Source organism: Manis pentadactyla, chromosome 11 (assembly GCF_030020395.1).
Source record: "Manis pentadactyla isolate mManPen7 chromosome 11, mManPen7.hap1, whole genome shotgun sequence".
NCBI classification, from domain to species: Eukaryota; Metazoa; Chordata; class Mammalia; order Pholidota; family Manidae; genus Manis; species Manis pentadactyla.
The window spans coordinates 52,905,495-52,924,497 of record NC_080029.1 but is presented as its reverse complement, the minus strand read 5'-3'; the positions used below and the strand labels follow the sequence as shown (position 1 = coordinate 52,924,497).

At 35.5% G+C, this 19,003-nt stretch overlaps 1 protein-coding gene across 1 annotated transcript in view; it reads right to left on the bottom strand.

The window, feature by feature from the left end:
- Positions 1 to 19,003, bottom strand: part of MDGA2 (MAM domain containing glycosylphosphatidylinositol anchor 2) — a 900,504-nt gene that overhangs the window by 114,371 nt on the left and 767,130 nt on the right. Inside the window, exon 9 of the mRNA XM_057488484.1 lies at positions 16,033 to 16,302. Coding sequence (XP_057344467.1) covers positions 16,033 to 16,302 — 270 coding nt within the window. The remainder of the gene's footprint in view (positions 1 to 16,032; positions 16,303 to 19,003) is intronic.

Sequence of the window (19,003 nt, the reverse complement as noted above, 5' to 3'; positions counted from 1 at the left end):
TTCTAAAACATTAGCTGACAGCTTAATCCAGTGAATAAAACAGTTCTTTCTAGGCTTAAGAACTGATGCTTGATCTCTCTCGGACAAAAATAGAACTTTTTAAGGCACTTTTGTGTTTAGTTTTTTGCTATTTGTCAGGCACTGTGCTAATCAACTTGCAAACATGTTTTAATATTTGCAATCCCTGCAGGATGAGGATATCACTATCTTCCTTTTACAAAAGATTAAAGTAAAAACTAGAGATGTTAAACAACTTTCCCTATAGTAAGCAACTACTGCATGACAAACTATATTCTGAACCATTGCCATCCAAAGCTCTTTATATTCTAACATCCAATGGGTATGGATGTAGTTTTTCACTACCAAGTGTGCCTGGCTGATGGTATGAGCAGGGCTGAAATCTAAGCCCTGTTCCTCTCGCAACCACTTGTGTCCTGGTACAGGAACTGCATTCGCTTCAAGAAAGAAGAATTAAGAATCTTCTTAATTCTCACACAACTACTGAATAGGCTAGTGGATTTCCTGATAAGATGCTACTTCTGCTAATCTAAAAAGGATCCCGCTTCCCTCTGTCCATTGTGAGTACAGAGACTCAAACTATAATTTACCCCAGTACTCAACCAGATTTGCCAGGTTACATTATTATCTTAAAGTGTTACCAATTCAGGAGTCTGTAAAGATAAGGACTGACTAAATCTCTAGCATCAGAACTACATGTATTTTATTAAACATGAGAACTCAGGAATAATGAATATACAATAAGCTGCAAACAAATGTATTCTGTCTTCCCCAAGCTACATATTCCCTAAAAACTTAACAGTTCCCAAATACCTAAAAGTGTTCTTTTAAAGGATCATTGGTTGGGGTGTGTGCATGCACAGGGACCAGGTGGCTGAGCTGGCACAGTGGCTCTTGGGCTGGGAGAGCCGAATGTTCACTGTGCAGGTATAAGCCACATTAACTCCTCGGCAAGTGCTGTCGCTGCACATGTGAGTAAGAATGTGCTGAATATCATTTAGGCAGGGAGCAAGAGGTATCCAAGTGACTTGGAGAGGAGCCCAGAAGGCATGCTGTTTATTTTATAGGAACATTTATTTTCTCCAAAATATGTAACTTGAATTAATAAATGGATTTAGATGTGAATAAAGGAAACTAGTAATTGAAACGGAATCACTGTGACTCTAAAAATAACCAAAAAGATCTGTGAATGTGACTCCTTGCACAAGCAAAAGCTTAGAGCACAAATAACTGTTCTTATCAATATGCTAAGAAGCACTGGTGTGGACCTGACTGCAAAGCAGGTATCTGCCTGAAGTTAGATCCTGAGGCTCCTAGTAACTGTCATTTCGATGAGTTCTTTAGAAAAGGACAAAGTTCATTACAATGATGAAAGAGGGAGATTTTTTTAAGTAATGCGCACTTAAGTAATGTGAAATTATAAGACTTTGGTTATATCCTCTGGTCTGAAACCCAAAAAGAATTTATAAAAAGAAAACTGCTATTAACTTTCTCAACTTAGAGCTTCAGAACAAAAATCTCCCTTGAGAAAACATGATGGGTCAGGATGTGGGCAACTGTCTATGGAATCACTCCTGACCACTTTAAGTCTGGTTTCTGGCATGCCCTTGGAACAAATTTGCACTGTTCTCATCCATTAATCATCCGTTCAGGATGATGGACAGAGGCCAGGTGCTTAAATAGACACTTGGAAGTTTGGGAGATGGCTTTGATTTCACTGAATTAAAAAGTCCTATGAATCTTTCACAGATTGGTATTATTAGCACCATCCAATACCCACCGAAAAACCCAACTGCACTAAGTGTTAAACAGACCCTTAAGAAAACAGAAATATAAAAAATAATATCCACATACATGTGTGTGAATTTGTATAGTCAGGTTTCTTTGTTTTATTTTCCTCCACTGTCAGTGAATATTATGGAGTGTCTTTTCTCTCAAGGGAAACTATTTGTGTGATTTCAGACTGTTTGTTATCCTCTACAAACTGAATCTAATGTTTGCTCAAAATAATATGAGGAAGCTGTGAGAAATAGTTTGGGAATCCTAAAACCTACCTTGTTATGCTGACATCTGTCTTTCCTTTATTCTACCTCGCAGTGACAGTCTCGCTTCAAAAGAGTAATTCTCCAAAACCTGACTCCTTTAACTTGTATATATGACCTTTGCGGCCAACATATTAGGTCATCCTACCTTCTTAAGGTAATAGTCACACTCTCTGAAGCAAAGGATACAATGGAGAAGAGAATATTTTGAAGTAGATGATTTCAAATCTCTGTGTGACTAAATCAATACATATTTTTAAAATAGAGTTTGGAATTACAGACAGACCTCTGAGATACTGCAGTTTTGGTTTCAAACCAACTCAATGAAGTATCTCCATAAAGAACTTCACTAATTTTGTGCTTTTCTGTTCATATAAAAGTAATGATTATACTGTATTGTAGTCTGTTAAGTGTGCTAGCATTATGTCTAAATTAATACTATTTTAATTAAAACATAACTTATTGCTAAAGATTGCTGACCATCATCTCAGCTTTCTGTGAGTCATAATCACTGATGACAGGCCACCAGAATAAATTTAATAACAATGAGAAAGTTTGAAATATTGTGATAATTACCAAAATGTGACAGAGACACAAAGTGAGCAAATACTATTGGAAAAATGGTTCTGCTAGACTTGTCTGATGGAGGATGGCCACAAAAAGCACAGGATCTGCAAAGTGCAATAAAGCAATACGATAAAATGAGGCATGCTGGTATTCCTTCATCCTTTTTCTTTCAGCTTCTTTGTGCCTTTGTATTTAAAGTGTATTTCTTCTAGGTAGGTGCTTTTTAAAAAATCTAGTCCTATGATTTCAGACAGTTTACTGGATTGTTGAATTCATTCAAATTTAATGTAATTATTGATAAAATTGGATTAAAGTCTACCATCTTCTTTATTTTCTTTGTCTCTTTAATGTATGTTTTTATCTGTTACTCTTTTCCTGTTATATTTTGAATAAATTCAAATATGTTATAGTTCCTTTGATGCACCACTTAAAAAATAACTTTTTAGAAGCTTCTGAATGGCTAAAATTATGCAACTTTAACTTACTGCTTCTTTTAGAGTCACTATTGCTTAGTATTATCATACTTCTTATTTCCAGCTTCTCTGAGTCCCTGTTTACCTCTCACTTTGCACTTTACAAATGTTATAAATTTACAGCAATATAATTCAAATGAATCCTGTCATGTGTGCTATTGTAGTATTTTAGTTCCAAATATGTTATAAACCCTAACTTATAATGTTGTTATTTTTGCTTCAAAGGATTGGCAGACTTTTTGTTAAAGGGCTAGAATGTAAGTATTTTAGGCTTATGAACCATATGGTTGCTGTTACGACTACTCCTGTGGTAGCATGAAAGCAGCCACAGACAATACATAAACAAATGCAGAAGGTTATGTTCCAATTAACCTTTAACTACAAAAACAGTTGGCTGGTCCCCAAGCTATAATTTGCTGACCATTGTTTGTACAGCTGTTTATTAGGGAAATTACAAGAAAAAAAGAAACATAGTCTTTTGCCTTTACCTACTACCTTACTGGATCTGATCCTCATCATTTCATTTCCCCCCACCCCCAGCTATATTGAGGTATAACTAGTATACAAAAAAACTGCACCCAATTAATGTGTACAATTTCGTAAGTTTGAATACATGTATGCCTTATGTTATTACCACCAAAATCCAGGTGATAAACATATCATCACCTCCAAAAATACCCGTGTGTGTGTGTGTGTGTGTCTTAAGAGTCCAGATACAGATTCACTCATTTATGGTTTTAGACAAGGGTGCCGAGTATACACACTGGGGGAAGCACAGTGTTGAGAAAACTGGACATTCAAATCCAAATGAATGAAATTGGGAACTCCTTTCCTTTCAGCATACACAAAAATTCTCTCAGGATTAAAGATTTGAATAATAAAGTCTGAAACCACAAACCTCCTAGAAGAAAACAAAGAACAAGAGATTCTTTATTTCTTTTAATGGATCCTAGTTTCCACTGATAACCATTTCCTTTCATATGAAAAGTATCCTTTGGCACATTTTAGGGCACTCTTTTACTGATACTAATACTCTGGATTTCATTTTTCAAAAAAAAAATTTATTTGCTATTTTTGAAGCATATTTTCACTGTATATAAAATTATGAAGTACCAGGATTTAAAAAATGTTTGAAGAGTTAAAGATGTTATTCCATTGTCTTATGGCACAAATTTTTAAAAATTATACAAATATTTCTCTTCTCTATTTTTATTTATGTTTTTAAAATTGTTATATTTTTAAAATCAATGTGTCATTGATATAAAATCTTATGAAGGTTTCACAGAAACAAAATGGTTGTTTCAGCATTCACCCATATAATCAAGTCCCCCATCACCACCCCATTCTAGTCACTGTCCATCAGCATAGTAAGATGCTATAGAGTCATTATTTGTCTTCTCTGTGCTGTACTACCTTCCCATGACCTACCTATATTTTGATTGCTAATTATAGTGCTCCTTAATCCACTATTCCTTCCCTCCTCACTCACTCTCCTCAACCCCACCCCTTTGGTAACCGCTAGTCCCTTTTCAGAGTCTGTGAGTCTGCTGCTGTTTTGTTCCCTCAGTTTTGATTTGTTGTTATACACCACAAATGAGGGAAATCATTCTGTATTATCTTTCTCCACTTGGGTTATTTCACTGAGCATAATACCCTCTAGCTCCATCCATGTTGTTGCAAATGGTAGGATTTGTTTTCTTCATATAGCTGAATAATATTCCATTGTGTATATGTACCACATCTTCTTTATCCATTCATCTATTGATGGACAAGTAGGATGCTTCAATATCTGGGCTACTGTAACTAAGTGCTGTGATAAACATAGGGGTGCACATGTCTTTTTGAATCTGAGATCTTGCTTTCATTGGACAAATTCCTAGGAGAGGAATTCCAGGGTCAAATGGTATTTCTATTTTTAGTTTTTTGAGGAACCTCCATACTGCTTTCCACAATGGTTGAACTAATTTACATTCCACCAGCAATGAAGGAGGGTTCCCCTTTCTCCACATCCTCGCCAACATTTGTTGTTCCTAGTCTTTTCTATGTTGGCCACTCTAACTGGTGTGAGACGATATCTCATTGTGGTTTTAATTTGCATTTTCCTGATAATAAGTGATGTGGAGCATCTGTTCATGTGCCCGGCCATCTAAATTTCTTCTTTGGAGAATTGTCTGTTCATATTCTCTGCCCATTTTTTTAATAGAGTTATTTGCTTTTTGGGTGTTGAGGCATGTGAATTCTTTATATATTTTGGATGTTAACCCCTTGTTGGATATGTCATTTACAAATACATTCACCCATACTGTAGGATGCCTTTTTATTCTGCTGATGATGTCCTTGCTGTACAGGAGCTTTAAAGCTTGATATAGTACCATTTCTTCATTTTTGCTTTTGTTTCCCTTGCCCAAAGAGATGCTATCAGGAAAAAGTTGCTCATGTTTCTATTCAAAAGATTTTTGCCAATGTTTTCTTCTAAGAGTTTTATGGTTTCATGACTTACATTCAGGTATTTGATCCATTTTGAATTTACTTTTGTGTGTGGAGTTAGATAGCAATCAGTTTCATTCTCTTACATGTAGCTGTTCAGTTTTGCCAACACCAGTTGTTGGAGAAGCTGTCATTTCCCCACTGAATGTTCATGGCTCCTTTACTGTGTATTAATTGATCATATATACTTCGGTTAGTATCTGGGCTCTCTTTTCTGTTCCATTGGTCTATGGGTCTGTTCTTTGCCAGCACCAAGTTGTCTTGATTACTGTGGCTTTGTAGTAGAGCTTGAAGTCAGGGAGCCTAATCCCCCCCTCTTTATTATTCTTCCTTCTCAGGATTGCTTTGGCTATTTGGGGTATTTTGTGGTTCCATATGAATTTTAGAACTATTTGTTGTAGTTTGCTGAAGAATGCTGTTGGAATTTTGATGGGGATTGTATTGAATCTTTAGATTGCTTTAGGCAGGATGGCCATTTTGACAATATTAATTCTTCCTATCCATGAGCACAGGATGTGTTTCCATTTATTGGTATCTTCTTCACTTTCTCTAAAACTATCTAGTCATTTTCAGAGTATAGGTCTTTCTCTTCCTTGGGTAGGTTTATTCCTAGGTATTTTATTCTTTTTGATGCAATTGTGAATGGAACTGTTTTCCTGATTTCTCTTTCTGCTAGTTCATCATTAGTGTATTGGAATGCAACAGATTTCTGAGTGTTAATGTTGTATCCTGCAATTTTGCTGAATTCAGTTATTAGATCTAGTAGTTTTGGAGTGGATTGCTTAGGGTTTTTTTATGTACAATATCATGTCATCTGCAAACAGTGACAGGTCAACTTCTTCTTTATCAATCTGGATGCCTTTTATTTCTTTGTGTTGTTTGATTGCCATGGCTAGGAAATCCAGAACTATCTTGAATAAAATTGGGAAGAGTGGCATCCTTATCTTATTCCCGATCTTAGAGGAAAAACTTTCAGTTTCTTGCTGTGAAGTATGATGTTGGCTGTGGGTTTGTCATATACAGCCTTTATTATGTTGAGGTACTTGCCCTCTATACCCATTTTCTTGAGAGTTTTTATCATGAATAGAGGTTGAATTTTGTCGAATGCTTTTTCAGCATCTATGGAGATGATCATGTGGTTTTTTTCCTTTTTTTTGATGTGGTGGATGATGTTGATGGATTTTCTAATATTATACCATCCTTGCATCCCTGGAATAAATCCCACTTGATCATGATGGATGCTCTTTTTGATGTATTTTTTAATTTGGTTTGCTAATATCTTATTGAGTATTTTTGCATCTATGTTCATCAGGTATATTAGTCTGTAGTTTTCTTTTTTGTGGTGTCTTTGCCTAATTTTGGTATTAGAGTAATGCTGGCCTCATAGAAGGAAATTTGGAAGTATTCCCTCCTATTCAACTTTTTAGAAAACTTAGGAGGATGGGTATTAGGTCTTCACTAAATGTTTGATAAAATTCCATGGTGAAGCCACTGGTTCAGGAGTTTTGTTCTTAGGTAATTTTTAATTTCCCATTCAATTTCATTGCCGGTAATTGGTCTGTTCAGATTTTGTTTCTTCCTGGGTCAATTTTGGAAGGTTGCATTTTTCTAGAAAGTTGTCCATTTCTTCTAGGTTATCCAGTTTGTTAACACATAATTTTTCATAGTATTCTCTAATAATTCTTTTTATTTTGGTGGTTTCTGTAGTGACTTTTCCTTTCTTATTTCTGATTCTGTTTATGTGTGTAGACTCTCTTTTTTCTTGATAAGTCTGGCTAGGGGTTTATCTATTTTTTTAATTTTCCAGAAGAACCAGCTCCTGATTTCATTGATTCTTTCTAGTGTTTTATTTTTCTCAAATTTATTTATGTCTGCTATAATCTTTATTATGTCCTTCCTTCTTCAGACTTTGGGCCTCATTTGTTCTTTTTCTAAGTTCATTAATTGTGAGTTTAAACTGTTCATATGGGATTGTTCTTCTTTCTTGAGGTAGGCCTGTATTGCAATATACTTCCCTCTTAGAACTGCTTTTGCAGCGTCCCACAGGTTTTGGGGTGCTGAGTTACTTTCATTTGCCTCCGTATATTGCTTTATATTTGTTTTTATTTGGTCTTTGATCCATTGATTATTTATGTGCATGTTGTTAAGCCTCCATGAGTATATGGGCTTTTTTGTTTTTTTGTATGATTTATTTCTAGTTTCATTCCTGTGTGTTCTGAGAAGATTGTTGGCACAATTTCAATCTTTCTGAATTTATTGAGGCTCTTTTTGTGACCTAGTATGTCATCTATTCTGTAAAATGTTCCATGTGAACTTGAGAAGAATGTGTATTCTGATGCTTTTGGGTGGCGTGTCTGTAGATGTCTGTTAGGTCCATCTGTTCTAATGTGTTGTTCAGTGCCTCTATCCCCTTACTCATTTACTGTCTGGTTGATCTCTCCTTTGGAGTGAGCAGTGTATTGAAGTCTCCTAAAATGAATGCATTGCATTATATTTCCTTCTTTAATTGTGTTAGTAATTGCTTCATATATGTAGGTGCTCCTATGTTGGGTGCACAGATATTTATAACAATTATATCCTCTTGTTGGATCAACCCCTTTATCATTATGTAATGTCCTTCTTTCTCTTGTTACTTCCTTTGTTTTGAAATCTATTTTGTCTCATACAAGTAATGCAACTCCTGCTTTTTTCTCCCTATGTTTTGCATGAAATTTCTTTTCCCATTTCTTCACTTTTAGTCTGTGTATGTCTTTGGGTTTGAAGTGAGTCTCTTGTAGGCAGCACATAGATGGGTCTTGTTTTTTTTATCCATTCAATGACTTTATGTGTTTTGATTGGTGCATTCAGATCATTTACATTTAGGATGATTATTGATAGATATGTACTTATTGCCATTGTATGCTTTAGATTCATGGTTACCAAAGGTTCAAGGACACCTTCTTTACTATATAACACTCTAACTTAACTCCCTCATTATGCTGTTTCAAACACAACCTAAAGTTTCTTTTTTTTCCTTCTTTTTCTTCCTCCATATACACTCATTAAATATTAGGTTTCATATTCTGCTCTCTTTGTAAATCCCTTGACTAACATTGCGGGTAGCTGACTTACTTTTGTGTTTGCTTAGTAATTAATTGGTCTACTTCCTTTATTGTGGTTTTATTACCTCTGGTGACAGTTATTTACCCTTAGGAGCACTTCCATCTAGAGCAGTCCCTTTAAAATACACTGTAGAGATGGTTTGTGGGAGGTAAATTCCCTCAACTTTTGCTTATCTGGGAATTGTTTAATCCCCACTTCAAAATTAAATTGTAATCTTGCCAGAGTATTCTTGTTTGGAGTCCCTTCTATTTCACTGCATTAAGTATATCATGCTACTCCCTTCTGGCCTGTAAAGTTTCTTCTGAGAAGTCTGATGATAGCCTGATGGGTTTTCCTTTGAGGTGATCCTTTTTCTCTCTCTAGCTGCTTTTAATAGTGTGTCCTTATCCTTGATCTTTGCCATTTTAATAATTATATGTCTTGGTGTTGTCTTCCTTGGGTCCATTGTGTTAGGAGATCTGTGGATCTCCATGGCCTGAGAGACTATCTCCTTCCCAAGATTGGGGAAGTTTTCAACAATTACCTCCTCAAAGACACTTCATATCCCTTTTTGTCTCTCTTCTTCTTCTGGTACCTCTATAATGTGAATATTTTTCTGCTTGGATTGGTCACACAGTTCTCTCAATATTCTTTCATTCCTAGAAATCCTTTTAACTCTCTGTTCCTCAGCTTCTTTGTATTCATTTTCTCTAATTTATCTTTCATTTACCATCTCCTCTACTCTATCTAATCTGCTTTTAAGTCCCTCCATTGTATGTTTTCTTTCAGAAACTCTGTTCTTGAATATTTGTGTCTCATTCTTGAATTCCTCCCTGAGTTCTTGAATATTTTTCTGTAGCTCTGTGAGCATGTTTATGATTTTTATTTGATTGTTATGATTGTTATGATTATTATTCTTTCAGGAAGATTCATGCATTCATTTTCACTTGACCCTCTTTCTGGTGTTTGCAGAATTTGGGGTTAAATCAGGTTCCTCTGATGTTGTATATTTGTAGGTGGCACTATCTAGAGCCCAGAAGCTCTGCTCTCTGGAGCTGCTGTTGGTGGTGCCTGTTGGGACAAAAGAGGGCTTTCCTGCTTCCTGGCTGCAGTGCCTATCTCCTTTGTGAGGGCCAGAGTGCCAAGTGCACAGGTAGATGCCTCTATGCATTGCGTTTGTAGTTGCCATAGGTAGGGCCATCCTCTGGCTGATTTGTGGCAATGGTGGGGGCAGACAGTTTGTGAGCTGATGCTGGCTGGGGGAAGGCCCATCAGGCTGCATATCACAGTGGGGGTCCTTGTAGCTGTGTAGCAAGCCTGGGGGATGGAGCACCTGAAGCTCCTAAAAGTTCCCAACCTGCTGTTTAGAGTGCACTGGGATAATTTTGTCCACCTGTCCTTTCTCCTGAGCAGCAAGCTCTGTGCAATCCTTGCTGCTTTAGCATTCCTCTCGCTGTTATGAAGTCTCTCAGACTGCCCACCTTTCTCTTGTCCCAGAGCAGCCAGATGTGGATCCCTGTTTGCCACAAGTGGCTGGAATCTCATCGTCTCCCAGTGTTCCACCTGCCTTTACTTCCTAAGTCCACTAATCTCCAGAGCATCGTGTAATGTAAGTTCGTGCTTCCAGAGCAGATGTCCAAGGCTGGGTGTTCAGCAGTCCTAGGCCTCCACTTCCTCCCTGCTCTGTTTCTCTTCCTCCCTCCAGTGAGCTGGGGTGGGGGAAGGGCTTGGGTCCCGCCAGATCATGGCTTTGGTACTTTACCCTTTTCCTTGAGGTCTGCTGTTTTCCCCAGGTGTAGGCAGTCTGCCACAGTCTTCTTTCCTGTTGCTCTTTCAGGATTAGATGTATTTGCTATGTTTTCGTATTATATGTGGTTTTGGGAGGATGTTTCTGTCTCATATCTCACACCACCATCTTTAAGCCTCTCTCCAGTTCATTTGCTCTTACTTCCGATAGATGTTGATTTTTCCACAACCTTATGATGCCCATTTTTAGACATTCATAAGAAACAAGTATCTAGCTGAATAGCACAAATATCCATTGTCAGAGAATAAAATATATTTTTATATGATCTCTATACAATTCAATCCAACATTAGAAAAGAGGAATAAAATATTTTGATTTTGGAGTCAAATCTTTTTTGGTAATTATTTCTCTTTACTCCCAAGAAGTAAGTAATACTAGAGTCCTCCAACACCCTGTTTTAGGCAATATTACAGCTTGCTGTTACTTTGAATCCCTTTACATTCATTGGGTGATAACTTGTACTGCCTTTCACAAAATGTCTTACTCTTGCCTTATTTGTTTCCTAGGATCTGTCTGGTTATGTGTCTTATCTGCTGTTGCTGAACATGGAGAAAATAGTAGTGCCAATATGTCAATCTGAATATAACTACAATTCAAACATAAAGATTTACAAAGCAGAGATAAAATAGCCACAGGCAAATATTTGCTTGGAAAAACCCTCTTTACCATGTTATTGAATGTCATTAAACTATGAAGGATTTCTTTATATATTGCTACAGATACAGAAGATACAAAGATACCTACATGTGTAGGTATATTTAAAAAGAAATCCAAGTGGCAAGTACTTCTGGCAGACATATCCTAAGGTAACTCTCAATGATTCCAAAGTAACTGAATTCCATGTGTTATTGTGTCATTGTCAAAGGAATTTGAGGGGAAGGAAGGAGACTGTGATGAGATATTACCTCATTAATTATGTTACATTGTATAAGATCCCATCTCAGCTTATTAGAGGTAGAGATTCTTCTTGTTGGCTTGATGAAGCAGCCGTGTTGGAAAAGCCCACATGATAAGGAATTACAGGTGGTCTCTAGGACCTGCAGACATCTTCTAGGACATGAGAGTGGCCTTCAGCCAACAATGAGAAAAATGCTAGGGGACTCTATTATGCAACCATAAGGATATTAATTCTGTCAATAACCTTAATAAGTATGGGAGTGATTCACCTACTTATCTGAAATTGGCCCCCAGATAAGAACATCCAAGCCAATACTTTGCTCACAGCCTTGTGAGATCCCATATAGAGGATCTAACTAAGTCATGACTGGACTCCTGACCTACAGAATTTATGAGATAATAAAGGTGTGCTGTTTTAAGATTCTAAGTTTGAGACAATTGGTTATGCAGCAATAAGTGCCCAACACAGTACCCTCAATTCCATTGCTTATCAATAAAATATTTTAAGAGTTTATTACTAAAATTATTATTGTCTTTTAAAAATATTTTAACATGTTAATGGTCATGGTTCCTGAAAAGTGGTTGTGATGACCAGTCATGGTGTTAAATATTAGAGATATAAAAATAGTAGATCCTAGATTTTCTTTGACAATCTTAACTTAATTACACTGCCCTATTTTCCATAAATGCAATTAAAAATATATATGAGAAAGGGTGGCTTAATATTCCTAGAATAAAACTGATATCCACAGGCTTTACTGCAGGTAGCAATATGATTAAGTTGTCTCAGTGAAATACAGTAGAAGGAGTGTCTAAAACTATTGGATGGATCCTTAAAAAAAGAGGGAATATGCTGCAATGTAGAAGTAATGGCTGGAATTTAAGTAGCCATTAGGCTATGAGAAGCACCATCTACTAATGACAGTTGAGCAATAAGATGGAAGAAGCCTGAATCCCTGAGAACTTTGTCAAAGAGAGCCATTATGTCAGTTTCTGAAATGGTACTTTAAGGCCTTAGTCTGAGTGAAGTGACTTTACCTTGTTTAACTTATGATTACTTAAAGTTTTACTTATACTTTAAGATGCTTGACAAATATTGGCATATGAATTTAATTTGTGATCCTAAAATAATATATGCCTAAACATCTTTATTTGGCAAAGGTCAACATACTTCTGTTAAAGGCATACAAAAACGTCACCATAACTCTAGTAGAGGTATTTACAAAGTGCTAGTATTTCAGAATAAAGTAACATAGAAACATAGGTGCAGAATCCTTAAAAAATTTGGAGTGATTTGTGGGAAGAAGCATTATCTAATTTGACTGGAGTAGAGAGAGACGATGCTATATATTTTCTTTGGGGTATTAATGAGTGGTTAGAAAATTCATGACAATGAGTTTGCGTATCACCTGTAGGCCATGAAGAGCACTGTTGTTTCTAAGAGTAAGATACATATTCTAGAAAAATAAATCTCAGCAGTGTGGAAAAGGATTGAAAGAAAAAGCTGAAAATTCAGATATCAAATAAAAGTCTGCCATAATATAAGAGCATAAAAGGGGAAATAGGAATTTAAAACAATTATTGATTCAGAATACTATGCAAATATAAAACTGACAAGACTTAGAACCTGACATGATACGGAAAAAATTCTGGAAAAGAATATTCATTGTTCTATTTCTGTTTCCTTGCTTAAATTATGGTTACCTGAAGTTTTACTTATACTTTCAGATGCTTGAAAAATATTGACATATATCCTTAACTTGTGAAAGCTGTGAAAGCGGTGAAAGCTTGTGATTACAAGATTGTCTAATCTAGTACCTGGCAATCAGTAGGTACACAGTAAATGTTAAATATTTTCTAGATTGCAAAAATTTCATCAGTAAAGAGACAATACATATTGATTGTTTTATGCTCCATTAAAATTTGTAGTTACTCAATAAAAGTTTTTATAGAAAATATATCTACTGTTACCTGTTGAAAAGGACAACACCCCTTTAATACTTTTCATTGAAAATAGTCTAAAATTGTCCCCTTGATAAAATTCTTAAGTTATTTTCAAGTCTCAGTATGTATAATTGTGTATAAATACTTTCTAGAACTTGTAAAAGTTCTCCCATAGGAAAACAACATAAATGGTGTTCTTAAACTACAAAGAGAACTATGCTTAAACTCATCATAACAAAATTAGTAAATAAAATAAATCAAAATACATACTATTTTTGTAGAATTAGAGTTAATATTCTCTAACATGACTGTACTATAAAGTTGGCTGGTCATTGTTTCCAAAATACCTTTGTTTATTTCTTTTCTTTTATAGGAAAATATTCTCACACCCTCTGTAACTTCTTAGTAAACACAATCTCATTCTCCCATCTTCATACACCCATACACATCACACACAAAATACAAATGGGGAAAACAGGTCTGAACTTTTGGGCTCTCCTGGGAGCTCAAGTATAGATGTGAGGTTTGTGATGCCCTTTCATTCAATGTGTGCCTTTTGATGTGTAGTGAGATCAAGCCCACTTTTGGGTAACAGTATAACATTCATGAATGGAAGAGAGATCTTTAATTTCGTAAAATAGTTGTGGCAACAAAAATGTAAAATTTTCTTAGTTTGGGTCTCAAGAAGTACACAGAATCATTTTCTAAGATGTGTTTTGTGGGCAAAGGATATAGACATAAAGAATATATATATATATATATATCCTTGCATATATTATATTCTCTAGCTCCCTCTGTATAGCTTTAAGGGATTTTGAATTATAGGAATACATAAGAATTAATAATTCTGATATGTTGTAGTAGAAGAAGTAAATGGCAATTCTGTTTCTTCCAGACATCTTATTCTATAGAATCATTGATTTCTTTATATATTTTCTTGGATTACACTGTGCTTTGAATGTAATCATTACCTTTGCTCTTCTTCAGCACTATATCAGATTGTATGTGGACATCTTGACCTGAAGATTGAAAAGTACACACTAGAGACAAATTAATGTATTGGGCTATTTCTTCTCCTTGTTATATGGACAACCCATAACAGGTTTACTCCTTTATGGAGTTACTGCAATCTACTTACTGCACCCCAAGGATCTCAAATGGAAAAAAATGGAGCTAGTGTTTCTTCTTGTCTCAGCTTGTCTTCTAGTTAAAAAAAAATAGGATTTGGATCACATAAGAGAGACCAAATGAAAATCTTGCAGAGGCAGCATGTTCTAAACCAGCCTAGAGTTAGAAAACAATGCCACCAAAAGAAAATTAGAATGTGTGTAAATCCCAAAGATTGAAGAAAGGGATTTAATTAATTTTATGACATATATTTGTTTTGGGGATTAATGAAAGAAAGCAAGGTGCTATGTTTGCACCAGTATGTGAAAAACAATTGTCTTTGAAGGTTTCCTATTCCTTTGAGACAATAATATAAACAAGGAATCAAAGTACACATGCCATTCAAATTGCCCCCATGGAGAAATAGACTGCATTCTCTTTTCCTTATAAATATTCCTAGGGATAAAAGTAGCAGTTAGATTGCCATAGTAGTAGTATTAACCAAGACTTAATTTTGTTTTAATAGTTCACTTAAAAAATCAAAGTAGAAAAGTTTTAAGTTCAACTTACTATTTATAAAAGGGATTGAAAACCAAGAGGTAGAAAGATCCAGCAGAAAGGACACCTTCATTCTTTGGTCAATTATATCTAATCTACTTAGCAGTACATTTCAGGAAGTAAAAATGTCTCCGGGTGATTAATATTTACAGTTATAAGCACATATTGATAAGAATTTTTATTACCTATGAACAAGTTTTCATTAAGTCTAAAACATTTTAATCCTAATGTTTACTATTGCTTTTCAGATAATACAGTGTCTAACTTCTTCCTTTACTAGCATAAACACTCCAACTATTATAACTAACTTCATCTAGAGCAAAATAGTAATGTAAAGGAATATATTCTTTAATGTATGCCTAATCTCTAGCTCAAAAAATAATGCAGACTTACTTTAGTGTATAGATTATAAACATAATTTAAATAAGTACCTAAGATTTAATGCAGACTTAATATTTCTTGTAATACATTAAAAGTAATGGCACCAAAAAATATTGATACTTCTCCCCAATTCATCATATGTCAGATACAATTTTATTGTTTTTCTCTTTGAATATTTGTGAACCTATCCTAAGCCAAGAACAAAATGGAGATTTCATCATACATTAAGAGGAAGTAAATAAATAAGACAAAAAAAAAAAAAAGAAAGTACTCATTCTGCTATTAAGAAAACCAAAGCAGGTGCTGGTTCACAAGGGATTTTAGACTTTCAGAAGAAAATACATTTTAATACTTGCAATTTGATCTAAAAAAAGCTTAAGATTTGTCACATTAAAACTGAAACACTCAAAATAACCAACCTCATCACCAAATCTACTTGAGTACATATAAACTTCTGTTTGGTTTTATAGGAACATAAACTATCTTATCTATTAGACCTTTACTAAAGTAGACATGCCATGAAAATAAATGAGTAGCTCTAACTAGAACAGTCAAGCTCTTCATAGTATACTCCATGGATTTGCAAAATGCTTTCATTCTTATACTGACACAAGTCTAAGATACCTTGATCTAAAAAAAAATTTATACAGCAAAATATTTGGAATCTTACCTGTAACAAGAAAGCTGCATCTCCCGGCTCCAGCTTCATTTATGATGCTACAATTATAAACCCCATAGTTCTCATTGGAAAGACTCTTCACTGGATACTCTGTGTACTCTTGAGAGTCAAACTGACCCGTCCGTAATAATTTGTTGCCCAAGCGCCACTCATATGTCAGCACCCGTATTGGATAGGCTCTCAGGACCCGGCAGCTCATAGTGACACTTCGGTCTTGTCCTTGACGGATTTCCAGGAATGCTGGTTCCACAGCAGGAGGATCTGTGGAAAAGATGTCAGAATAGGTAAAATATGTTGTTTGCAATGAGCCAGTGGATCTTACTGTGAGAAGCTATTTATGAGAATACAATCAACAACAGGGAAGGAGTATTAGGGGTAGGTGTTGAACAAACATATTTAGGACCAGGAATGTCAGCTTGGGATGGGAAATGTGATTTGGAGTGTGGGCAGTGAACGAGACTCACTGTTTCAGAAAAACACTTGCAGGTGAAACTGGCAGTTTACTTTTTCTTTCCAGCTGCTTTCCAGAAAAATATTGTCATGACTATGTTTGTTTATACTGTCAGTAACCAAATGACATTCTGAGTACAAAATGCAGTCTTCAAACTACCATTAGACCTTGTAGCAGACAAAGCCATTGGTTCAAGTCATGAATTCTAATTATTCCCCTGTGAAATTCAGTCTTCAGGTTTCTGGGTAGCCATTATTTAATAAAATAGGTAACACAAGTACATAAATGAATCTATTTTCTAAATATTTGGTCTGAATTTAACTTCACTGCAAGTCATATTATCCATGTGTCAACTACAAGTAAATGGCAAATTATGCCCCAGTTAGATGTGGTTTTCATCTCACTGTAATGATTCTTTTATCTTGCTTAATTGTGATTTTTTCCCCATATAATTAAAACTTGCTGTGTTAGGTAACTAAGCTTTTTGTTTTTGATGGGAAGATTTCTAAACAGTGTTTCAAATTTTTTTCCTCATTATTTAGAGGCAATATATAGTCCTTTACTTAATGACTCCCAATGATCATAATAAATAACAATTATTTCCTGTGTGCTAATAATGAGATTAGTCAAGGAAACTGTATCTGACCACTAATAATTGCACCACATAACACAGTTACATACTTTACTAGATAAGTATGGCACCATCTTGAGTTGTACAGTATAAAGCATGTACAACTCTATTTGGCATCCCTTCCATCAAGATACACAAAGACTTAGGACTGCCACACCAAGTATGCCATCCAATATTCTTTACATGCTATTCCATCTACTTTTTATACTATTGTTCTTCCCTCTCACTGCTAATCTGTTGATTGGATCCTCTTGTTTTTTTCAACAAATATGTTTAAACTATTCTATGAATTCTAATTATCATAATATTATCTGTGAATTTAATTTTTTGAATTCTCCCTATATAATGCTAAGTATAAAAAAATGAATGAGAGAAAAGAAGTTCTGTCTACATGTAGTTTATGGTTTAGCACAACAGCAGACATTTAAATAGCTAATTTGTAAAACTGAAGTATAAACAACAATTCTAGGATAGGAAGTAAAGAATTGAGTAACACTATGAGGATTGACCAGGCAAGGATTCCCAAGGAAGTGATACGTAGGCTGTGTCTTCCAGGATACATGGGAAATGGTCAGTTGGGTAAGCAATAAGAGAGGGCATTCCAGGTAGGGGCATTAGCAAATGCAAAGGTCAGGAGGAGACAGACAGGAAGGGTTGTGCAGCAAAGTATAAATGAATATAGCTGGTGCACAAAAAGTGCATGAGGGATTGGGAAGAAATAAAGATGGAAAGAAAGACAGAAACTCTATTTAATGATCCTTGAATGTCATGTTTTGGAGTTTGGATTTTTGTACTGAGTGTTTCTTAATACCAGTTGGTATTGAGGGTCTTTTAAAATTTTTTAAAGAAAGCTTTATACTGAATTAACCAATCTTTTAGAAGGAATATTGTAGGAGATGGGAGGAGCATGAACCTCAAGGGAAGAGAACATAACATCATTGGTGGAGGTCTGAACTAAAGTAACGTCAGTGGGGCCACAAATGATGCCTTGGACAATGAGTGGAAAATGGTGTCAGTGATGAAGACAGCAAATAAAGGGAGGGGTAGTTTGGAGTATAGTGGACTGAAGTTGTGCACCTGTTAGTTACACAGTAGGGACACCTGCTAGGCAAGTGCTTCTTCATTTCCAAAAAGATTATTTTTCACATGGACCACAACAAATGTTCTGCAATAGCTTTCTAAGGGGCCAATGTGCTGCTTTTTTTGACCTTCTCTCATTTTTCTAAGATTGGCCATATTTTCTTTTACAAGGAAAGTCAACTGTTGTTACTCTCCTGCTTAGAACACTTGATTGACGTATCTCTGTTTGTGAAGCAGGCCTACAAGGTCCTGTAAGTGCTGGCTCTGGCCTTATTCTCAACCGTTCTCATTTAGATTATTATGTTTCAGAAGCCTAGGTTTTTTATTGCTGTATAACAAGCCCTTTCTGGACTCTGGACCCCTGACTTTGTTCTGTTTCCTTTATACTTTCCATGGCTTCTGATTCTTACCTTTTAGCTTCAACCTCTTTAGAAAGTCTGCCCTTGATTACCAGTTAGTAAAACATCTCTCCTACTGTTAATGATGCAATACTACCTATCATTGTATTTATAACCCACATAACACCACCATTTGTTCTATCTTGTTTATGCAAGTTCCATTATGAAGCAACTCCCAGCCATTGGTTCATCCCCTACATCCATCAAGTACCTAGCATTAGAGTTAGTGCCAAAACATTACTGATTGAATAAATGAATGCATAGATGCACAGATGAATGAATCATAGAAAAGAATAAAGATGTCCACAATATCTTTCCATCAAGATCTGGGTTCTATGTCTTCTCTTAAATCTGGGTAGGCTCTGTGATCACTTTAACCAATAGAATATAGCAGAAATGACC